A 26,302-nucleotide genomic window follows, 5' to 3' on the forward strand; every position below is an offset into this window, starting at 1 on the left:
CCTTGTGGATGCAGAGTTACGGTTCCTGATCTGTGACGACGGGACATGGCATATGACACCCAATCTGTGCAATGGTGAGCATAATTTTGCAAGTATCTAAACCACCAGTTAGACAGCACATTATGAGTGAGTGAGTGAGTAAGTGTGTGGGTGAGTGAGACTTACATCAGTTACTTCATGTCGTGTCAGTGTGATGTGGGAAGTTCAGATCTCGCACAGGTGAAAGTCCTAAACTGTACCAGTTTAATGAAACCATCATGCAAGGATACGGTGCTTCCAGACCTATAACAGAAACAGGACCAAGAGGGATTCGAACCTGCATTCACAGGTTTCAGGCATGAATTTGGGACGCGGCTCCGCAAAGTGATGGTTGCTCCCCTGTGCCCTTGAGCATACCGATCAATGTGTTCCAGGCCAATAGGTCCCCCATGCCCTCTAGCATACCGATCAGCGTGTTCCAGGCGCATAGGTCCCCCATGCCCTCTAGCATACCGATCAATGTGTTCCTGGCTATTGGGTCCCCCATGCCCTTGAGCAGACCGATCAATGTGTTCCTGGCTATTGGGTCCCCCATGCCCTCTAGCATACCGATCAATGTGTTCCTGGCTATTGGGTCCCCCATGCCCTTGAGCAGACCGATCAATGTGTTCCTGGCTATTGGGTCCCCGAAGCCCTCCAGCATACCGATCAATGTGTTCCAGGCTATTGGGTCCCCCATGCCCTCTAGCATACCGATCAATGTGTTCCTGGCTATTGGGTCCCCCATGCCCTCAAGCATACCGATCAATATGTTCAAGGCGAATACGTCCACCAAGCCCTCCAGCATACCGAGCAATGTGTTCAAGGCGAATAGGTCCCCATGCCCTTGAGCATACCGAGCAATGTGTTACAGGCGAATAGGTCCCCACACCCGCCAGCATATCGTGTTGTGTGTTCCAGGCGAATAGGTTCCCCTTGCTCTCCAGCATACCGATCAATGTGTTCCAGGCAATAGGCCCTCCATGCTCTCTAGCATACCATGTTGTGTGTTCCAGGCGAATAGGTTCCCCTTGCTCTCTAGCATACCGATCAATGTGTTCCAGGCGAATAGGTCCCCCATGCCCTCTGGCATACCGATCAATGTGTTCCAGGCGAATAGGTTCCCCTTGCTCTCCAGCATACCGATCGATGTGTTCCAGGCAATAGGCCCTCCATGCTCTCTAGCATACCGAGCAATGTGTTCCAGGCGAATAGGTTCCCCTTGCTCTCCAGCATACCGATCAATGTGTTCCAGGCAATAGGCCCTCCATGCTCTCTAGCATACCATGTTGTGTGTTCCAGGCGAATAGGTTCCCCTTGCTCTCTAGCATACCGATCAATGTGTTCCAGGCGAATAGGTCCCCCTTCCTCTCTAGCATACCGATCAATGTGTTCCAGGCGAATAGGTCCCCCATGCCCTCTAGCATACCGATCAATGTGTTCCAGGCGAATAGGTCCCCCATGCTCTCTAGCATACCGAGTAATGTGTTCTAGGCGAATAAGTCCCCCATGCCCTTCAGCATACCGAGCTGTGTGTTCTAGGATGCCCTCAAACTACGTGTTCTCATATTTGAACACACCGATAAATGCACAGTACAGACTGATTTATGTAATTGATGAGGTTTTGTTTTCGGGATATCATATTCATTTATAAATGCTTGCTGGATCCACCTAATTAGCATACTGCTTTTATTATTGCCAACATTATATTTTAACTCATTCGACCACTTTTTTAATCATATGTTCATGGTCTAGCATAAAGATTGCATATATTCTTCTAGGTATGGAGGATGTCCAGCTGGTACCAAGACGACGTCAAAAACGTTGGCTCTGGATACCAATATTAATAATAGGGTGGTGGGGATCAAGACCAGGCCCTCCTCCAGGTAATGTAACTCTTTATTACCTACGAGGACGAAAATATCGGGGTTCATATTTTCATACGATGCTCTAGGGCAAAATATCACTTTGTCATGGTGACGTGACGTCATGAACAATGCTATGACGTCACATTTCTTCTATGACGTTGCGTTCTACATGCGGCGACGACGGGTAGCCAGCCTATGTTTTAAAGTAGGTTTAGGTTTATTTTCCTCAATTTGACGACTTTGGTAATAAATAGAATATTATATTCGTGCACATATCACACTATGTTTACGACACTTGTGCCTAAATATCGGTATATTCCTCGCTCTCGCTCGGGATATACCATCATTTAGGCACTCGTGTCGTAAACATAGTATGACATGGGTACTCATATAATATCCTCTATTTATTCAGTTCACTCTGGGTAAACACATATATAGACATCATGACGTTCATCGTTAGGTAAGTAGGGACACGGCCCTGCCGTGGCACCATTCTACCGGACCACGGGGTAGGTATTATGAGCACTTGGTGTAGCTTGAAGTTTTCGTTTTACCGACAACGTCCTGAAATGAACCTATTGCGCAGAAGCGTACGGCAACGAGCACTTGCAACTCGGGAGATAGAGTGGATCTGTGGGAAACACCATGGCTGATGTCATGTCTGACTGGATGGACAATCCTGAATATGTCGATGTCCGAAAGCTGAATCGACTAAGGAGCTCTATATACTCAAACAATTCCAACGGGTTTGTTCTGTCTCTTAATATCTGGTTTCTGTTCAAGTACCGTCTGCGGTGTTGATACACTACAGCCGCCATTGCTCAGCTACGCCTGCCTAACGCCATCTGGGTAGGTGGCGTAAATCCGGGACGTAAAATAAGACGCAGCTTTTCTTACGTCGTGGATATGCATTAGGGCGTAGATTTGTGCTTGGGTGCAGTTCACCCTTACGCCAGGACTAGGACTTACGCCTGAGATATGCATGCGGCCCCATCAGTAACATCCTTCTGTGACAGTTGTGGTTATCACATTAATGAAACTTTCACACAGTTTGTTCGGCCTTCGGAGCTCAGTGGTGGAGCCGTCACAGATGGTTCAAGTCGTTGTACCAGAGGCCAGACCAGCCAGGTCATAGCTCTTAGATGTGATTTCTCCCGGAAGAAGAAGCCATACCTCTTGGCTTGTCAGCAAAATGTTTGTGTCCATTGGCTTCACCAAAGTGTGAGCTATCAAAACGTTATACGTCAGCGACCGGCTACGCCAAGCTCACAACCTCAGATACAACCGATATATTGTTCAAAGATGTTTAAGCCAGCTCACCAACTGCCTTCACCGAACTACCACTAGTACCTGCACGTCACGATTCTGAGAGGGCTGACTGACCTAAACATGTTAACGTTACCGCAACGACACAATGGACTAACCGTCACGTGAATGTCTTGTTACATAACACCGCCTGACGGTAGCATTGACCTTTAAGATAAACTCACGGGCGAAAGAAACGTCACCAAAATTATAATTTTTTTTATCTTTTATCGTACTCTAAGTGATTATTAACATCTGTAGTTCACACTTTCATCATTCAGAATGTTGTGAATCCATTAATTTTCCAAATAGGATTGTTAATTTTCCAAACTCTGAGTTTGTTGTTTTGTGACATGTTAAAAAAAGCGAGGTGACGTTTGTTTCGCGCGTGAGTTTACATTGCTCAACGTGAAATTGTATTTTTGTCCTTATTCATTTTAGGCATTAGAACAATGCCTCTTTAATTGCGCCGTGATTTTGTACAAACTACAATTCATAGTGTATCTGTCCGTTTCGTGTTAATAGTGAAATCATACAACGTCATTGTAAAATAAGCGTTACATTTGTGTACATTTAGTGTCAAATACTAAAGTATCTTCCCGTGTTACTGAGAAGGTTTGCCAACATTAGATGTCAGAATTGTGACATCTTGGAGGTTAACTATAGATTAAGGTGTCATTTATAGAAGATCTCCTCATTTAGGGCTACTACCGAGGTACTCTTGCTTCCTTATAGCGCGACACGGGTTAAAAAATGGTCTTCAGTAACACAGGCTTATCGTAAGAGGTCTAGAATTGTTCCACTCTCCTTCCCAGAGTTCCATGCGGCAAGCGAGCATAGTACCTCTGCCACAGGCCAGAAAGATGTGACGATTCGTCACATCTTGCACCGTCCATTCAATATAATCTACATATTTCTTAACTCTTGTATTTTTGACGAGTCTACACATCTAATGAAACATCTTTGATAGAATGGTTTGGTTTCACTGAGAAAATATCCTAAAACGTGTAACACTATTTCGATTTGCGTAGCGATCCTTTGTTTACATAGGTTGTACGGCTCCACGTGCTGTCATCGAAGCTGATGGAGAGCTAACGATGCAGCCAGTTTAATATCTAAATATGTTCTGTCATAGACCTTACTGTCGCAGTTGTGGAAGAATATATATGTAACAATGTACATGTAGATCACTGTGAAGAGCGCGCCGAAAAACTTGCGTAAGGCCAGTCTCTTCTTAAATGAATATGCGCGTTTGTTCACAAACAAGAGACAAAAGTCCGGTCACGTGATATGCAAATTAGCCTGTGGCAGTGATGTTATGCTAAGTCATCACTGCGCCGGAGTGTGGAATTGATCTTGTCGTAAGAGGCGTCGAATGGGATCGTGTGGTCTTGGCGTGTCCCAACTGCGTATATCGATGCTCATGCTGTTGATCACTGGATTGCCTAGTCCAGGCTCAATATTTACGGACCGCCGCCAAATAGCTGGACTACTGCTGAGTGCGGCGTTAAACTACGAAACAATCAACCAGTCCTTATCACGCCATTATGCCACCAACATTGCGCCATTTTCCAAATACATCACGCCATTTTGAAATGCTTGTGAGTTACTCCATATTATGACACCAATATCGCTAGGCGTTCGCAATGATATTTTCAGGATACAAGAGGGGACGTTTATGAAACGAAGGTGACGTAATAGAGTAGCTCTTCCTCATGTTCGGATACAGTGTACACTGAATTAATAAAATTTGTCTAACTCAGACAGTTCACTGAATTAAAAAACACAAGCTCTCGGTTTGTCGGAACCTGTAATAGAGGCACCTGCTACAATTAGCAGTCCGAAAACTTTAACTCACTTCCTATGATGGATAATAGGCCGAAAATGACGTATATCACAGTAGTTAATCTATGGCGATCGCCACTGGCGCAGAACAGTGCACACATTATCCGTGATAACGCCAGTTGCCGTAGATATCCGAATATCGCCGCACATTCCCGTGGATTACTAACAGATTGCCGGAAACTTTAGTATTTTTTTATAAATCGACGGAGATTGCCCCTGATCGACGCAGGTTGTCGTAGATTACCCTTAAAATGCCGTAAACTGCGGTAAATGTCTATAAAACGATAGAGATAATAGCAAATCATCAGGCGATTGGTTCACGTTGTTCGGCAAACCAGGTCGTGGAGAATTATACCCCATAATAAGTGTTTTCCTGTAAGAAATAAATCAGTTTGCATTATTATATGTGGAATGAATCATACATGAGAAACTTGAGTCAACTGTTGTCGCCCGATGTAATGTTCTCCACTTGTTTACAGACCGATCTCCTCCAGTGGTCAACTGTCCAATGGATATCCATAAGTTCTCAGACCCAATCCAAACAAGCACTAAGGTGTACTGGAACGACGACGATGCGTCAGCCTACGACAACAAAGATGGACATGTTGCGTAAGATAACTCTGCTCAGCGTTGTTGGTACTCTCACACTAATTTCATGACTTGCTTTATTTAGTAAATTCAAGACTCACTGTTTTAAGATACAGTGTAACGTATGTGTCTAGAAATGTATCGAGATAAAGAACCCTTAGGTTGTTTTTTGTCAACTGGGTTACATGCTATTTTCCATTCTGATCGAATGCGGATATCCACTTGTCCACATGTCCAGTCCAGTCAGGCCACCACCCCCACCCCTACCCCCCGACACCAGGGTCCTCTGTCTCAGGCCACATAGAAGGGTGCTGAACTTTACATCTCATCTAACAAAATTTGCCTTGCCCACATGAGTCAGTGAGTTTAGTTTTGAGCCGCTTTTAGCAATATTCCAGCAATACCAAGGCAGAGTACTCATATCGGAAATCGACGTCTCGAGCTCTAGGCTACCAACCGTCCTGTTTCCACTTGAGCTCTGAAGTTAACCCTATTGAACCAAAATCATACGTTTATCTCTACTACAGGGTAAGACGGGCGAGCAGGAAGCGGTCCGGGTACTTGTTTAGTGAAGGAAGTACACCCATCAGCTACACAGCCAGAGACAGTGCGGGGAACATGGGCACATGTGTGATGACAGTCACTGTGACAAGTACGTCCTACACAAGCTGGCCAGAAACATTCATCTTCAGTGATAAATATTAAAGTTAGATTAGTAGACAAAGATCAACATTGTGCTATAATTTGCGATTTCCGACTATCGGAATAAAGAATTAACTCTGTCCAGACATATCTGTAAGTCCGTATGTAATGGATGGTTGGAGAATATCAAAGATTGATCCTTGTGCGTCAGGAGACCCCCACGTCTTAGAACTGTGACCTGATTGGTCTGACTTCTTGTTCACATGTAAACCTTACAATACTTCGTGTGATATGACCAATTTTTTGTGTGCCTTTTTATAAACAATATTCTGCAGCCATCAGATGTTCACCTGGGCCAAGCAAGACCTTCAGGAACGGTTACTATATCTGCCATCCAAGCGCCGACTTCGTCTACGGTACCAGCTGCAACTACGGCTGTTACTATGGTTACACGATAAAGGGTTCAAAGCGCAGAGAATGCTGGCAAAGTGGCAAATGGTCAACGACGTTAGAGCCGACCTGTGAAAGTAAGGGTTACACCAATCATTCCTCATGTGATCAAAGAACATTTTAATTCAAGATTTCTTAATCGTATTTTTTCTACGAACGTAAAAATACTTCAGCACTGAATATGCCCATGTCTTCCCAAAGATGGACGTTCGTGGTAAAGGAAACTGAAAATACATTCCCAGTTTCATTGTGACACAGATTGTATTGTCATGCAGCTAGATAGCAAACCTGTTTGGCACTATCATGAATATATCCTTCAGCAGCAGCGCTACAGCCTTTTCAGCTTGACCTGAGCTACTCTACATATGCATGACCCGGGAGGTCAAATGGCACAAACGGCAGGCCATTAAATAGGGGAGCAGAGAATGTTATTAATGTTGCGTACATGCATACATGGATTCGTTACAGAAATTGTCCTGGAAAACAACACTTCTGAAAAAACAATCACTTCATGTTTTAACTGAATTGTTTATGCTGTCATATGCTATCTAGTTTGGTTTACTAACTTTACAATGTACAGACATAAATTACTTTCACAATCTGATTCACTCTCGCTATCACTCTCTACACCCAGTTGCTGCTGCTGCTCACTGCCTAAAAGCCCGAATCGAAAACATTAAACCATCTGTAGCTTCTGTTTTTTTTAAAAAGACATTGCTGATCATGGCGATTTCTCGACACTGAGATGTCAAACGGCGACCTTGTCTCGGCTGTTCGAACGTGTTGACAATCAACTGACAAAGCTGCACCCCTTCACAATAATAGACCCAACCAGATGTGACAAGGTCACGCAATGCATTAGTATTCACTTGATCAGGTCAACCTGAACAAGCTGTAGTTAATATTAGTATCCTAGTTTCAATATGTAAACAATTCACACATTATCACAAATTCCACTTACAGTACAAATTTGATAATAAGATATCAGAAAATTAATGACTGTGATTATTTTATCATCTCAAATTTGGTTGGATTGTATATATACATACACATGTTAAAATATCAGTTATTATTTTATAACTGAGTTATTGTATACCACAAAATGCCAAATAAATACTAAAACTGCTCTTTATAAACACCAGAATTCATGAGCAGCGCAAGGACTAATATTTTTTTGTCTTCAGTCAGTCAACCCGAAGTGTGAACCAAATATTTCGCTACCCTTGTGCACGCATATCGTCCATATTTCAGCTGTCACGTGTCCACCGCAATCCATTGCACCTGACGCCACGTTTATGTGCACCGATGGCACTAACTTCAAGAGCGCATGTTCCTACACGTGCAAAACCGGATATGATGTAAAACCTGGAAAGTCACGTGTCAGAGTCTGCGCATACGATGGTCAATGGCGAGGTGCCGTTCCGGAATGTGTAGGTGAGTGGGTACGATGACATTCAGTCCGGCAGTTCACCGTTGCTTCTTCCATCGGCTGTGATGTCCTATTGTAACCACGAGTCACCACAAGGGTATTTGTGCGTATGCTTCAGATTCAGAACCTCCAAAGTTCACCAGCTGCCCTAGCGTTGAGACTTATTACACAGAAAGGAGCTCATCTCTGGCTTTAGTTGACTGGGATGTTCCCACCGCCACAGATAACAGTCAGGAGTCCATCAAGCCTATACAGACCTCTGGTATATCTAACACAGACTATCATCCGGTGGGTGTTTATGAAATCATTTACACAGCAAAGGACAGCGCCGGAAACGAGGCCAGGGAATGCAAGTTCAAGGTTGTGGTCAAAGGTAGAGCCAGAACGAGGGCCATGATCAGTTTAGAAGTCTATCTAGAACCTGGAAACTTATGTGATTGGGATATGGCGTGCATGTATTTATGCCATGAGCTTTTGTCATGGATAAGAGCTTAAGTTCAACAATAAAACCAGTTTTGATATTTCTTCGATCAATTTACTGAAAGAGTTTCTGTCCTTGCTGACGAGATTGTAACTCTGAAAACAGACCTTGCGACCATAAACGTTTGTAAGCAAATCGTTGTTTGTGAGTACTTTTTGTAGTTATTTCATTACACACGTACAAAATTCAAAAGAATGTCCGTATTTTCAGAACTGAAATGTTTCGCCCAATACCCGCTCCCCTACATGAGGGTGGACTGTCCCGACGGCTACCGGCACGGGTCTACCTGCAACTTCAGCTGCACCGGTAACTACATCTTAGAAGGTGCAAAGGAGACCACGTGTGAATTAGCCAACTCTGACAATGGAGTATCCTACCCGTACTGGGACATGTCCTCACAACCCTCATGCAGTGGTAAGTAAACGTCTGTATATTAGAGATAGCCATCGAACGATCATATTGAGAGATGTATCATCCCCAAAATGACATGCGTTATATTGTTATTAACATTGCTGGACTTTCTATACAAGTATGTACTTGTGTTTTGGTTTTCCATTATGACAAAAATAAGGTCACATGTTCCTTAAAGTCGTCCAACCTTTGGTTGTCGTTTGATGGCTACCTTCAGCATCAGGTTTATGGATGATGTCATCATCATTTGATTGAGACATTACATTTTGAATTTATGAATGAAGGATCGTAAATTTGAAATGCATAAATTTCATTCAATATTTTGGATACGAAGATTCATATGTTTTCTTTAGAAGGATATATTATGCCTATACATTTTGCAGAAATGTTTGATATTATACAAACGCTCTGGCAATATTGTATGATTGCTACTGGTTTACCAGCATCAAATCAAACGTGGAAATGTACTGTAATGTGGATCATGGCCTTATATATGGAAATAAAACTGTCTGTGTGAATTTCTGCAACGGGCATTTTATTTTTTTCCACGGGAATCGTTAAAATTCTAAATTTGAATGATGTCTTTAACTACAGGGCTACCTCACCGCCCCTCCACGTCGTTGACTACCCTGTACACAACTATATCGTAATAAGCAGATGTTGTTTGGTACAGGGTATTCATTGTCGTGAGACCCGTGAAGATCCGGGTTAGTAACCCATGCTTGTCGTAAGAGGCGACTAATGGGATCGGGTGGTCAGGCTCGCTGACTTGGTTGACACGTTTCATTGGTTCCCAATTGCGCAGATCGATGCTCATGCTGTTGATCACTTAATTGTCTGGTCCAGACTCGATTATTTGCAGGCCGCCACCATATAGCAGGAATATTGCTGAGTGCGGTGTAAAACTAAACTCACTGACTCACTCACTCGTGAACATTTTTGATATTAATGAACTGTTCCTGATAATGAGTTTGTTGCAATTAATCATTCTCACTTTGTGACAAACGAGTTGTTTGAATAATAAATTGATTGCAGTGTTTGACACGTGTCGAGACTTAACGCCACCTCACAACGGAGCTTTGGCATGTGACATATGGGAAGATGGCCATTTCTGTCAGATGCAGTGCTCGCGTGGAACCGACCTGACAAGGTCAACAGCATTCTACGGGAACCTAATGGTATGTGCGGAATCTGGGGACTGGAAGATCAGTCATCGTACTATTGATGACCCACTACCAGCTTGTACAAGTAAGTTTGCCATCCATATTTCATTTATGTAATACATATGTCTCCATTGCAGCATACACATATCTTCATAATATTTTGATACAAACATTTTTATTTGCAAATGGATATTTTAATTATTTCAGAAAAAAATAACATTTTAGAACATAAAATAGCTAATGGACCTATTCAAACAGACAAACGGGTATTATTGGAGTTGTCCGTGATTCTATACAATGTAAGATGTGACCAAATTAGGAATGGCACGTGAAATGGCAAGACTAAATTGTTGATGCCTTCGTGAACATCTGCTCACAGTATCTAGAAGACCAACGGACACAATAATGCCAGTACATTTCTATTACGATGGTCAATGCACGAAGGAAGATGCCCAGGAGCAAATAAAAACAAACTTCCAGGAGGTTTTCAATAAGAGTCCTTTCCGAGAAATTATCGGACAGACAGGGAGGACGACTGCCAATGTCAAGGTAAGCAACGTCACAATTTAGTACAGTAATCTCATATATATGAATATATACATTAAGAAATCCCCAAACGTCACCCTTTTATACATGTATTACCGTCAGTCAATTATAACATTGTGTCACTTTAACTCATTGAGCTCATTAAGGTGGCTAACGCCTTCTACAAGCTGTCATGCCGTGATATGACTGAAATATGGATAAAAGGGGAGTCACGCCAGTTCGTCTCCGAATTCCCGACCCACACTTAAGCTCCGGGTAAGAAAGCGCCGGGTTTGTTTTAAGGAATGTAACATTGCAACCAGTGGTTGTGGTATTAGGCGACTTCGTGGATCAGGTGGTCAGGTTCGGAGACTTGGTCGATAGCGTGTCATCGACTCAGATATCCTGATATCTCATTTGTTTCATGTTTTTGTTTGATATCTTATTTTCTTATATTATGTTCACGGTTGACCCATTGACCTCAATGAAAGGTGACCTGCGGCTCTTCTGATCATGGGAAGCGAAAGCGAGAAACTCGTGTGACAGTGCAAGTTGACATCCTCCTGGCCCTCGATGGCGACGCGTCCAGAGAGACCTTTAAGGAGGCAGAGACGACTCTTCTGAATCTGTACAGTCACATTACTGATGACATAAAGGGCGACAACTCTAAACTGTTTCCTCAGCTCAGTCAGGAAGTTCGAGCTGGGATGGCTATAGGAAGGCCAACGGTTGACCTGGAGTGCCCTCCTCATACCTTCCCATCGTATAATACATATAGCTGCGGTAGGTATATGATAATACATTACATATCTTTAACATGAAGGTAGCAAAATTGGAATGATCGGGTCTTTAGGAATAACCCATCAACAAGGGGGAAATGTTTATAAATTGTTTATTTTATTGATACAAAAACATTTACATATGTTTTTTTTACTCGTAACCCTGGCGAGACATTGAACATCGTGATCGTGAATCATGCTAATGATATAGTTGGCATTTACAGTAAACATATACTGAACAAAATAAGTTAGGGATATTGGTATTTTAATGATTGATATTTTATCAGTGTGTCAATGAATAGGGGCGGTGGGGTAGCCTAATGGTTAAAGCGTTGGCTCGTCACGCCGAAGACCCGGGTTCGAATCCCCACATGGGCACAATGTGTGAAGCCCATTTCTGGTGTCCCCTGCCGTGATGTTGCTGGAATATTGCTAAAAGCGGCGTAAAACCAAACTCAGTCAGTCAGTCAGTCAGTCAGTCAATGAATAAATAGATGATTATTCATAATTTCAAACTTTACATATATCCCTAACTATTTTTGTCCAGTATATTACAGAGGATTACGTATGGCTTTTTCTTTCCTAGACACGTTGTGCGAGTGTACTGCACTGCTGAAACCCCACGGCCTTTCCGGTGACTGTATATGCCCAAAAATTCGAACTTGGCAATAAAACATTCTAAGAAGGACGCTGATCCCAATGCATCATCTCATATATACCATATGATTGAGGTCTTGGTATACTCAATGGTGTCTTCCTATTTATATGTACCTATTCTTTAGTACGTGTCAGTTACAGAGCTTGATGTCTGACAACGATGAATGCGACATTAACGCATCTGTATATCATATGATATGTTTCTCTCGTCTTATTGCAGTTGGCTGCGGTGAGGGTCTATACTACTCCGAGGAAGACAACGGCTGTGAGGAATGTCCTACTGGAACTTACCAACCCGAAGCTGAAGGTTCTGGGTGTGTCCAGTGTCCAGACGGAATGACAACCTTACAAAATAAGACTACAACCGTTGATCGATGTCTTCGTAAGCCTCTCTAGACTTCCGAATATAATTTAAAGCAGTTAAAGAGTATATAAGTATTGTTGCATGATACTTTGAACAAAATTCCCGTCATATGGGAGGCACAAAGATTGGCTCACACATGGCATCAAGGACGAAAAACCCAAAGAGATGTGGGTCTTATACTTGACAACTTTGGTCAAATCTTGGAACATGGGTATAGCGATGACCAACCTAGTAGATACATTGGGCCGAACAGGGGTTCTGAGCCATGATTATGCATAGGTTTCTGACCTGTCCAAGGGAATGTATGTCTGCACAGCTAACTGTCATGGCTGGGACGACTGAATCCTTTATCCAATGTTCTGGCACTCACACATGAGACAACTCTTCTCTCGTTTTACGTTCTACAAAACGTTTTACCTGACATACAATGACGCTTAACATGCAATGAACATTATACTAGTATCAATAAAAAGTAGAACGATGTTAATTATTGCTTTGGTGTTTCAGCAATGTGTGGACTTGGTCATTTCTCAGCAAATGGTGTTGAGCCTTGCTCACCGTGTGGTCAAGGACAGTACGCTGACCGCCTTGGTTCTACAGAATGTACAGCCTGCTCGGGTAGCATGACCACGGTGTCCCAAGGCTCAGAAAGTGTCACCTCCTGTCGACGTAGGTTGTGCACATCGCTATATGTTAAAGGTCGAGGCACACAATTTGGTTTCAGTGTAACTGGCAAAGATGTATATGTTTACGTTTATGCTGACAGGCAAGAGGACTGGGCAGGATGAGCGTTTAGAGCAACGGTATATGGTGTTGAGTCCGTTGACAAACATTGACACATGATGACCGCAAACTGTATTTCGAACCCACAATCACAAGTTCTGGCTGTAACTTTGCACAGCGAATAAAATGACGAATTTATTCATGACCGGGCTAGCCGTCTTTCTCTCTCTCTCTCTCTTACACCCCCCTCTCAAATCAGTGAAGTCTTGAGAATCTTGCCTTGCAAGCAGAAGTTTGGAATATTTAAATCAAATAAAGAGGGGTCAGAAGGAATCAGGCATATATTTCATAAAAGCTGTGTCCATTAGGTGAAGCCGAATATCTTATCGCTTCACATAACCATTTGCCTAAATTGCAGTCGGACCCCTTTCACAGAAAATATATAAGGTGTTTTAAAGCCGTGTGTAAAATTCCTTTAGGTAACTTGATATCCTTATGTTAACAGCGTTTGACGTGGCTATGTCTCCTTCTCAAGCCGCCAATGCTCAGCTCAGAGTCGACACAGAAGATTTTGAAATTCAAAACGGATTTGAACTTCGCTTTTGGCTGACGTATCAATCAGCAGGGGACGTCATCTCTCTGACACATGGAGATAAGGGTATCTTGTCTGTCTCCATCAGCACTACATACGGAATGCAACTAGAGGTTAACGGGTAAGTTTCTCAATAAGTGGTTACGACAAAACAAAATTGGCAGGAAAGAATGTTGTATTTGAGGATTGGGGGACACAAAAAGTGGAGCTCTTATGTTGGGAAATCTGGGAAACTGAACCGAGGATTTAGGCGTGCTAACATTTAACCTACGGGCTACCCCGACGTCTCGAAAAGTAAATGAACTTCGTCCTGTTTTCAAATGCAAATGTTTAATTGTGTTGAGCGATTGAATTCTTCCAGAGACCCCACCTAACCTGATCACTCTCGGGGACTTGTGTCTCTGTATACTTGTACATGTAATTAAACGGTCATAATTACATTCTCTTGATTGGTTAATTCGGAAACTTATTATCAGGGCGATTTTACATTATATCAAATTATATGGACTGACTGACTGAGTTTGGCTTTACGCCGCTTTTAGCAATATTCCAGCAACATCACGGCGGGGGACACCAGAAATGGGCTTCACACATTGTACCCATGTGGGGATTCGAACCCGGGTCTTTGGCGTGACGAGCCAACGCTTTAACCATTAGGCTACCCCACCGCCCAAAAATTATATGGAAGACATATTTAATTTTGTGTATTAAATATATATTATTTTAAATCTACACACCGTAAAGTGACATGATAAAAAAAAAGAAGAAGAATTTTGGGCATCTATCCCAATTTACTTTTAAAATAGCGAAAGTTACTGTTTCCAAAACAGCGCAGGTGACACGTAATCTATATGTGCAAGTTATGTGAATCACGCAGAAGGATCGCCGTTATTTTCGGGGTATCGTTGCCTAATATGGATGAAGTATGAACCTTATTTGTTGAACAGGACAGTGCTGGATGTGCCAGGCCTTGACGCCAGCCAGTGGTATCAGACAGATGTTAGCTACATCAACCATCAACTCTCCGTCAGTGTGGATGGGGTTCACAGTCTCTCACATTCTGTATCTTTTGACGCTAACGATGCTCAAAACATTTTAGTTTCCATGGGTGGTAAGTCTTTTTTTCGTCATTTGTTCCTAATGTTTTACATTAAAAGATAAAAGATATTCCTATATAAAGAAAGAAAATAACCAACATCTGAAATGTCTGGAATCAGTCGGCCATGATGTTGACGCATACTTTCTGTGAGACGCTTAACTCAGGATACAAACAGAGATAGATAGATTACCATATATATGTAAGTTAATCACTATCATAGTTGTCAGTTGATTGTACCACATATATGTAAGCTGATATCTATCATAGATATGTAAGTTGATCACTGTCATAGATATGTAAGTTCATCACTATCATAGATATGTACGTTCATCACTATCATAGGTATGTGAGTTGATCACTGTCATAGATATGTAAGTTGATCACTATCATAGATATGTAAGTTGATCACTATCATAGATATGTCAGTTGATCACTATCATAGATGGCTAAGTTGATCACTATCATAGATATGTAAGTTGATCACTATCATAGATGGCTAAGTTGATCACTATCATAGATATGTAAGTTGATCACTATCATAGATATACGTTGATCACTTTCATAGATATGTGAGTTGATCACTATCATAGATATGTGAGTTGATCACTATCATAGATATACGTTGATCACTATCATAGATATGTGAGTTGATCACTATCACAGATATACGTTGATCACTTTCACAGATATGTGAGTTGATCACTATCATAGATATACCTTGATCACTATCATAGATATGTGAGTTGATTACTGTCATAGATATGCAAGTTGATCACTATCACACTTAATGGTGACTCCTGAGATCGTGGTCTTGTCAACAGGTGCTGGTTTTGAAGGGGGTGTCTCCCAGCTGAACATGTGGCGGTCCCCCCAGAGTGTCGTGTCACCACCGTCACACACGTGCTTCCTGGGAGACGTCGGAGACGTCATCAACTGGGACGTCTTCACATCCGCAAACCAGTCTGAATCGTTTATACAGATCCCCAGTGAATGTGACGGTATGGGTTTCAGATTAATGCTTTGCAGAGAAAATGAACATACCTGTGAAATGGGTTATCTTCGTTTTAGAACTGTGAGATAATCAGAGTTGTCGAACACTGGCATCAGGAGTCAATGTTGTAACCACTATGGTAACAATCCTTACTACAGGTTAACACAGGTAGGCTTGGCACCGGGCGACGGTGGGCTCATGAGCTGCAATTCGTTGTGTAGAGTTGTGTCCTGGTTTCTCATGTAATGGATTCCAATCAAAGGTTCACTCCACTGTGACCCTTGTCTGCACGCTCATGCGCTTTCCAACCACATTAACGTCAAAAAGCGTTTAATATACTTTTTCAAAAGCTTCTTGAAACGTAAATGTTTTTTGGTGTTTTCCAACAGTAGTGTTAAACTTGCTCACCATCTCACTGGCAGCGTATGATCCCGCATGAGAACATAAAAACGACAAGCGAGACCTAAAACAGTCAGGTAGTAGGCTACTTAAGACGATGCGCAGCAATAGGAGTTGTCTTTCGGTGACAGGATTGTATGTTTCAATGGAAATAGTGTAATATTGATTGGATGGCTATTTTTCGCTTACGTAGCTATTTTGGCGAATGTGTCCATGATATTTCTTATAAAACAATGGAGATATAGAACACTAAATAATCTGGAGTCAGAACAGATTGACCTTTAAGTGAACTAACGGTTCTGTATTTCAGACACAGATGAATGCCTATCCTCACCTTGTATCCATGGAGATTGTAACGATGAGCTGAATAGCTACACCTGTACCTGTCATACTGGTTACCAAGGCGACAACTGTGACGTCAATATAGATGACTGTGTGGAGAACGAGTGCACTAATGGGGGCACGTGTGTCGACGGTGTGGTGGAATACACGTGCAGGTGTACACCTGAGTACACAGGGCAGTACTGCGATGCTAATTTAGGTAATGAAGGTGGGAATTAGCATTCCACCTTCGCAACTAATGTTTGCGGTAAGACTGAATGTCACCGTATTCCTAATACTTGGAATGGTGACGCCAATGACGGGTTTACTTGGTCCAAACTATATATAGATAACATATATTGTCTCTTTACTGAATATTGCTGAGTACAATGCCAACCTGCAAACGAACGAGCAAATATACTGGAGAGACAACTTTAGAGATAAGTTATTTTCTCAAGCGTGCCCCACTCATTTTATTCCGGGACATGCCGATATTCCTTGAGGTTATGGAAAGGGACGACAGGGGACGAATGGCTATTTTCTATAGTACAATTTATCCAAAGAGTTATCTCCCTTGCTCAATCAAACCCGCACAAATGCACAACCTGAGCTTCTTCTGATAATAATCATGTTCGTATGGTTATCATGACTTGTTGCGTACCTTTGTGTTGAAACATATACCCAAAACAATACTTTGTAGTTCACGGACAATGGACCGGATGGGGTAACTGGACAGAGTGTACCACGTCATGTGGACCAGGGGAGAGAACTCGCGCCAGACGTTGTGATAACCCACAACCACAAAATGGCGGAGACGACTGCGAGGGTTCAGAAACAGAGGTCGGGCTCTGCAATACAGGAGAATGTCCAGGTACCATAATCATCCACTTCATACCCTTGCCTCGATTATTTACAGTCGGCTCTCATAGAACTGATGGCTTGCTTTTCGGCAATTTATCCTCCTCAAAGATCTGAAAATTGTTAGCAATAAAATAAAATGGTGCGTAAAGATAAAATCACCACAAAATGCTTTCAAATTTCTAAGGAATCAGTGTCCATATTATTATCGTATTCCAAAGCTAATATGTGATTATTTCACTGAGTCATCTGCTGATTCTGAAACCAGTTTATCGTTATCCCTCGTTTTGTTTTGTCATCGCGGGGCGGTGGGGTAGCCTAGTGGTTAAAGCGTTCGCTCGTCACGCCGAAGGCCCGGGTTCGATTGCCCACATGGGTACAATTTGTGAAGCCCATTGATGGTGTACCCGCCGTGATATTGCTAGAATATTGCTGAAAATGGCGTAAAACCATACTCAGTCTGTCAGTGTTTTGTCATCTACAGTCTGTGCAGAAGTAAGTGCCCCTGATCACGGTGATCTGGAATGCAGGGATGTCAACAGTACAAGACTGTGTGAGCTGAAATGTGACGACGGCTATGACTTCGACCGACCTCCGTTGTCTGTCTATAAGTGTGGGCAGGAGACGGGATACGAATGGAGTTATGTTACTGAGGACAACCCAGATGGACGATTCCCCAACTGTGTCGGTAGGTTTGGTGGCTGACATGAGTGAGTGTTTGTTTATTTTTCCTTATCCTGACTCATACGTTGTAACTTATCTCCCTTTTCTTTCCGAATCCAAGTGGAAACCTCTGTCCTATTGTTCCTTAATGAACAGTAAAAAATAGCTCACCCCAGTCGGGCCTCTCCCAGGCTGAGCGCCAACTACCCACGTGACCGCTAGCTGCTTGTCATTCTCTGCTTTTTCGCCCTCCCAACATCGATCTTCGCAATTGTGATGCGATGACATGTGTCAACCAAGTCAGCCAGCGTGACCACCCGATCCCGTTGGTCGCCTAACAAGCCTGGTTTTTTCAAGACCAATTTTAACCCGGATCTTCGCAGGTTTTTTAGTTTGATGGGTTTGCGCAGCCTTTAACAAATGTGCAACAGTGGCACACATCTTGTTTTCTTTTTCGTTGTTACTGTAAGCGGCGATGTTTGGATATCTGAAGAATATAATCTTTTTTTAATCAGAACGTAAGAGCCATTGTTTTAACCTCTACACAAGTTCAAAACATCCGGCATACCCAGGGAACAACTTGTCGTGTGTAAAACGTGATGTTATTCCAAAGAGTAGAAAATACTTTGTATTGTTATGAAGCTGGTATATTGCTTAATAGTTCCTACCCAACCAACAAGCGAAAACACAGCTATGACAAGGAGAATGAGGACTATTTTTATGGATTTACAACTTCTTTATTCTATATAGGTTACGTTTCGACATAGATTCTAATGTCGTTGTCAGGCAACGACATTAGAATCTATGTCGAAACGTCGCCTATATAAAATAAAGAAGTTGTATATCCATAAAAATAGTCCTCATTCTTCATCTTCCCAACTTGTAGAATGCCAATCAAAGAAGACATCTCTGACAGTTAAGTGTATATTTTCAGCAATAGAGAATGCTGATGAATTAGAGGTAGAATTCCAGGAGGAGTATGAAGACCTGGAGTGCGTAGATGACAACGAGGCTGACCGGAAGTCTAAGGTTTTACTGCGCGCCAGAGAAGAAACCAACTTGTTGCCTTGCATCAACGATAACACGTGTTATATCAAAGACATACGTGTACCTGATTGTGATGCTCAACGACGGCGGAAGAGGGATATCACTTTCATGGGATTTATCATAACCCTTGGTGCTCATCCGTCTGAAAGTAAGTGCGTAATTTGATTAAATGTTACGTCACCCAAGAGAGTGATTTGGGTGTAGGACTGCTTTGGGCAGAGTTTCAGTTATAGCGTGGCGTGTCACACTGGTGGGTTAGGAACGCCCGAAATGACGAATATTTGAGGCGTTAACCACTTCATTGATAACGACAAGTATGATGCTGACAAACATAGTGAAGTAACCACGTTGAATCGGGGCATGCCTGTGAATTGTGGCGCCCCAGAAGACTGTTCATTATCCATCGTCCCCCATGCAGAGTAAAACAATTTATATATAGTACAATAAACTACGGTTATAACGAACTCAAAGAGACCTCTAATTTTAGTTCGTTTTCGCATTTTAACTACAGTGTTCAATAAGTGGCCGGAACACAGAAAATCTGTTCGATATAAGTGTGTTCGCTATAACCATAGCTGACTGTAACATGTCGAGATCTCTGTACACGACAGATGGCCTACAAACGTCAGTCGAGGGACTTCACACGGCCGTGAATCAACTGAACTTCTCCGCGTCAGCTGGGGACTTTACAGTGAAGCTGGGTGGCATGAACTATTTTCTGACAGGATCCCCGACTATTGTCGGCAGCGCCACCTGCCGTGCTGGATGGACCAGAGTTGAATTCTACTGCAGTAAGTGCAATTTGGTTGTGTTTGCATCGCGTCTTTGCTGTTCCAACCTGAAAGGTCAGCTAAGTATTTCTTTGTTCACTGTTTGCGTCCATGAACACAACATTTTCTTCTCCGATTTGGCTAGATAACTCCTGCTAAAATCCTTTCTTGCGTCTTAAGATTGCCTTTTCAGTATGTCCGCCAGGTCCCTATCTTTGATCTACTGTGGAATAAATGAGAACACAATGAAAATGCAATATTCTGAAAATGCATCTATATGCTGCAAGCAATATTTATGTACCTCTTACTGTGGGTATTTTAGACTATTGGCCGCTTATTCAGATAACCGAATTTGATTTATTCAGTAATATTTTAAATGGAAATGTGATTAATAAAATGTGATATTTAAAACTATTGGCCGCTTATTCAGATAACCGAATTTGATTTATTCAGAAATATTTTAAATGGAAATGTGATTAATAAAATGTGATATTTAAAACTATTGGCCGCTTATTCAGATAACCGAATTTGATTTATTCAGAAATATTTTAAATGGAAATGTGATTAATAAAATGTGATATTAAAAACTATTGGCCGCTTACTCAGATAACCGAATTTGATTTATTCAGAAATATTTTTAATGGAAATGTGATTAATAAAATGTGATATTTAAAACTATTGGCCGCTTATTCAGATAACCGAATTTGATTTATTCAGAAATATTTTTAATGGAAATGTGATTAATAAAATGTGATATTTAAAACTATTGGCCGCTAATTCAGATAACCGAATTTGATTTATTCAGAAATCTTTTAAATGGAAATGTGATTAATAAAATGTGATATTTAAAACTATTGGCCGCGTACTCAGATAACCGAATTTGATTTATTCAGAAATATTTTAAATGGAAATGTGCTTAATAAAATGTGATATTTAAAACTATTGGCCGCTTATTCAGATAACCGAATTTCATTTATTCAGAAATCTTTTAAATGGAAATGTGCTTAATAAAATGTGATATTTAAAACTATTGGCCGCTTATTCAGATAACCGAATTTGATTTATACAGTAATATCTTAAATGGAAATGTGATTAATAAAATGTGATATTTAAAACTATTGGTCGCTTATTCAGATGACCGAATTTGATTTATTCAGAAATATTTTAAATGGAAATGTGCTCAATAAAATGTGATATTTAAAACTATTGGCCGTTTACTCAGATAACCGAATTTGATTTATTCAGAAATATTTTAAATGGAAATGTGATTAATAAAATGTGATATTTAAAACTATTGGCCGCTTATTCAGATAACCGAATTTTATTTATTCAGAAATATTTTAAATGGAAATGTGATTAATAAAATGTGATATTAAAAACTATTGGCCGCTTATTCAGATAACCGAATTTTATTTATTCAGAAATATTTTAAATGGAAATGTGCTTAATAAAATGTGATATTTAAAACTATTGGCCGCTTATTCAGATAACCGATTTGATTTATTCAGAAATATTTTAAATGGAAATGTGATTAATAAAATGTGATATTTAAAACTATTGGCCGTTTACTCAGATAACCGAATTTGATTTATTCAGAAATATTTTAAATGGAAATGTGCTTAATAAAATGTGATATTTAAAACTATTGGCCGCTTATTCAGATAACCGAATTTAATTTATTCAGAAATATTTTAAATGGAAATGTGATTAATAAAATGTGATATTTTAAACTATTGGCCGCTTATTCAGATAACCGAATTTGATTTATTCAGAAATCTTTTAAATGGAAATGTGATTAATAAAATGTGATATTAAAAACTATTGGCCGCTTATTCAGATAACCGAATTTGATGTATTCAGAAATATTTTAAATGGAAATGTGATTAATAAAATGTGATATTTAAAACTATTGGCCGCTTATTCAGATAACCGAATTTGATTTATTCAGAAATATTTTAAATGCAAATGTGCTTAATAAAATGTGATATTTAAAACTATTGGTCGTTTACTCAGATAACCGAATTTGATTTATTCAGAAATATTTTAAATGGAAATGTGATTAATAAAATGTGATATTAAAAACTATTGGCCGCTTACTCAGATAACCGAATTTGATTTATTCAGAAATATTTTAAATGCAAATGTGATTAATAAAATGTGATATTTAAAACTATTGGCCGCTTATTCAGATAACCGAATTTGATTTATTCAGAAATATTTTAAATGGAAATGTGATTAATAAAATGTGATATTTAAAACTATTGGCCGCTAATTCAGATAACCGAATTTGATTTATTCAGAAATATTTTAAATGGAAATGTGCTTAATAAAATGTGATATTTAAAACTATTGGCCGCGTACTCAGATAACCGAATTTGATTTATTCAGAAATCTTTTAAATGGAAATGTGCTTAATAAAATGTGATATTTAAAACTATTGGCCGCTTATTCAGATAACCGAATTTAATTTATTCAGAAATCTTTAAATGGAAATGTGCGTAAGAAAATGTGATATTTAAAACTATTGGCCGCTTATTCAGATAACCGAATTTTATTTATTCAGTAATGTCTTAAATGGAAATGTGATTAATAAAATGTGATATTTAAAACTATTGGTCGCTTATTCAGATGACCGAATTTGATTTATTCAGAAATATTTTAAATGGAAATGTGCTTAATAAAATGTGATATTTAAAACTATTGGCCGTTTACTCAGATAACCGAATTTGATTTATTCAGAAATATTTTAAATGGAAATGTGATTAATAAAATGTGATATTAAAAACTATTGGCCGCTTATTCAGATAACCGAATTTGATTTATTCAGAAATATTTTTAATGGAAATGTGCTTAATAAAATGTGATATTTAAAACTATTGGCCGCTTTATTCAGAATAACCGAATTTGATTTATTCAGAAATATTTTAAATGCAAATGTGATTAATAAAATGTGATATTTAAAACTATTGGCCGTTTACTCAGATAACCGAATTTGATTTATTCAGAAATATTTTAAATGGAAATGTGATTAATAAAATGTGATATTTAAAACTATTGGCCGCTTATTCAGATAACCGAATTTAATTTATTCAGAAATATTTTAAATGGAAATGTGATTAATAAAATGTGATATTTAAAACTATTGGCCGCTTACTCAGATAACCGAATTTGATTTATTCAGAAATATTTTTAATGGAAATGTGATTAATAAAATGTGATATTTAAAACTATTGGCCGCTAATTCAGATAACCGAATTTGATTTATTCAGAAATCTTTTAAATGGAAATGTGATTAATAAAATGTGATATTTAAAACTATTGGCCGCGTACTCAGATAACCGAATTTGATTTATTCAGAAATATTTTAAATGCAAATGTGCTTAATAAAATGTGATATCTAAAACTATTGGCCGCTTATTCAGATAACCGAATTTAACTGATTCAGAAATCTTTTAAATGGAAATGTGCTTAATAAAATGTGATATTTAAAACTATTGGCCGCTTATTCAGATAACCGAATTTGATTTATTCAGTAATGTCTTAAATGGAAATGTGATTAATAAAATGTGATATTTAAAACTATTGGCCGTTTACTCAGATAACCGAATTTAATTTATTCAGAAATATTTTAAATGGAAATGTGATTAATAAAATGTGATATTTAAAACTATTGGCCGCTAATTCAGATAACCGAATTTGATTTATTCAGAAATCTTTTAAATGGAAATGTGATTAATAAAATGTGATATTTAAAACTATTGGCCGCTTATTCAGATAACCGAATTTGATTTATTCAGAAATATTTTTAATGGAAATGTGCTTAATAAAATGTGATATTTAAAAACTATTGGCCGCTAATTCAGATAACCGAATTTGATTTATTCAGAAATCTTTTAAATGGAAATGTGATTAATAAAATGTGATATTTAAAACTATTGGCCGCGTACTCAGATAACCGAATGGAGGAATTTGATTTATTCAGAAATATTTTAAAATGGAAATGTGATTAATAAAATGTGATATCTAAAACTATTGGCCGCTTATTCAGATAACCGAATTTAATTGATTCAGAAATCTTTTAAATGGAAATGTGCTTAATAAAATGTGATATTTAAAACTATTGGCCGCTTATTCAGATAACCGAATTTGATTTATTCTGTAATTTTTTAAATGGAAATGTGATTAATAAAATGTGATATTTAAAACTATTGGTCGCTTATTCAGATGACCGAATTTGATTTTATTCAGAAATATTTTAAATGGAAATGTGCTTAATAAAATGTGATATTTAAAACTATTGGCCGTTTACTCAGGTAACCGAATTTGATTTATTCAGAAATCTTTTAAATGGAAATGTGATTAATAAAATGTGATATTTAAAACTATTGGCCGCTTATTCAGATAACCGAATTTGATTTATTCAGAAATATTTTAAATGGAAATGTGATTAATAAAATGTGATATTTAAAACTATTGGCCGCTTACTCAGGTAACCGAATTTGATTTATTCAGAAATATTTTAAATGGAAATGTGATTAATAAAATGTGATATTTAAAACTATTGGCCGCTTATTCAGATAACCGAATTTGATTTATTCAGAAATATTTTAAATGGAAATGTGATTAATAAAATGTGATATTTAAAACTATTGGCCGCTTACTCAGGTAACCGAATTTGATTTATTCAGAAATATTTTAAATGGAAATGTGATTAATAAAATGTGATATTTTAAACTATTGGCCGCTTACTCAGGTAACCGAATTATTTGAAACGGAAATCTGATTAATGAAATGTAAAGTTATTTTTTTAATCTGTATTGACAGTATTTACATATATCCTGTCACGTTCATGAAATGTTTAAGAACTGAGTATATAATAAATTCGAAGGGATCTCAAGACACAATTCAACGTTTGTTATTTAGTTCCTTGTGGTCCTGGAACCTTCTATATCAATGGCTACTGTGAACGATGTGACATTGGCCGCTACAGCAAACATCACGGCGGCGACATCTTGTCATGCATGTCCCAAGGGCAAGTCCACACCCGGGAGGTCTTCCTGAGTATAGAGGAATGTACAGGTACGATGCAATACACTCAGTGGTTCATTGTGTTTACCACGTAAATCAGTCACCCGTGAATACATTGGGCTTGTGAAATATGAAGCGTATCTACGATTTGCGTGCATGCCTCAAGGAAGTAAATAAAAAAAATATAAGTAAATCGCATGAAATGTGCGATCCCTACGATTGCCTAAAAGGGAAGCAATAAGTAGGCTGTGGCACAAGAAATGGACAATGCAGGATTTGTCAGGAAAATGTGATTATCACAGCACGTAGAGTAAGAGAGGAAGAATACCTGTTATCACAAAATGCAGATGGTATAGCGTTTATATTAGGAGATTCTCGAGGATCTTTTTGAAGCTACAGTTGACACAATAGACACATGTCTGCTGACATGGCAGGCTTAAAATCAATAATGACAAATCTCAAGTAATATTGAAAGGTTCCAGGAAGAATAATAGAGCAAGGTTGACAAATATTGAGTGGAATCCAGAATGGTTACTAGGAGTTGTTTTTTCAACAGATATAATTTTTTAAAATTCATTTAATAATAAAAGATGAATGAAAAGAATCACTACTCTCCTCGGTAGAATTGCTGTTATCAAGGCTTTATTCCTTTCAAAATTAAACTTACTATTTCTAGCACTACCTAAGCCCTCCTGGTTATTTCCTGAAGGAGTTGAATAAAATGTTAATTACATTTCATTGGAGTGGGAAACCAGATACGTGTAAACATATGAAAGAGAGTGGTCTTGGTATGGTTCAAGTCTTGTCCTATGTTAGTTAATTGAAGCTATCTTGTATGAGAAAACTGAATCAAAATGGAAAGGCAGTACTTTTCGAGCTAAAGCATTATAAAATCAATAATGTTTTTGGGTTGGATACTGTCTTTGCGTTTGATAAGTTCTCAAAGAATATACCGCCTGGGTCATTTGATGACTTTACAACAAAGATATCACCATTGGTAAAGAGATTATCTTTTATTCTAAATGGTTTGATAGAGGTATCAGCCAAGTACGAGATAAACCTGAAGGAAACTAACTAACTCTTGAACAAATCCAATGCACTTTTCAACTTAATACCAACTTCCTTCTTTATCGAGGGTTAACCCAGGCTATAAAGAAAATACCAGGATGAGTTGAACATATGTCAACCCCCATCTTTTGTCCAACTGGATGATAATCCTGTTGTCAGGAAACTGCTATCAGTTAGGAAAGGTGTTGGAGTTAAGAAGTGTTAATATTTTATCTTGA

At 39.2% G+C, this 26,302-nt stretch overlaps 1 protein-coding gene across 1 annotated transcript; it reads left to right on the forward strand.

Annotated features, from left to right (window-relative positions):
- On the forward strand, nucleotides 1–26,302 carry LOC124257314. Its single transcript, XM_046691348.1, has 23 exons — nucleotides 1–74; nucleotides 1,800–1,904; nucleotides 5,516–5,645; nucleotides 6,152–6,276; nucleotides 6,602–6,793; nucleotides 7,968–8,150; nucleotides 8,264–8,518; nucleotides 8,837–9,040; nucleotides 10,073–10,285; nucleotides 10,580–10,749; nucleotides 11,217–11,508; nucleotides 12,382–12,543; nucleotides 13,033–13,194; nucleotides 13,754–13,961; nucleotides 14,788–14,951; nucleotides 15,761–15,937; nucleotides 16,640–16,870; nucleotides 17,351–17,521; nucleotides 17,993–18,196; nucleotides 19,106–19,366; nucleotides 19,830–20,009; nucleotides 24,912–25,067; nucleotides 26,244–26,302. Exons 1-23 carry the CDS (start codon nucleotides 53–55, stop codon nucleotides 26,300–26,302), a joined length of 4,026 nt encoding a protein of 1,341 aa, XP_046547304.1. The 5' UTR covers nucleotides 1–52.

The sequence above is a fragment of the Haliotis rubra genome, unplaced genomic scaffold (genome assembly GCF_003918875.1).
Source record: "Haliotis rubra isolate DU_JTF1 unplaced genomic scaffold, ASM391887v1 Scf658, whole genome shotgun sequence".
Classification (NCBI taxonomy): Eukaryota; Metazoa; Mollusca; class Gastropoda; order Lepetellida; family Haliotidae; genus Haliotis; species Haliotis rubra.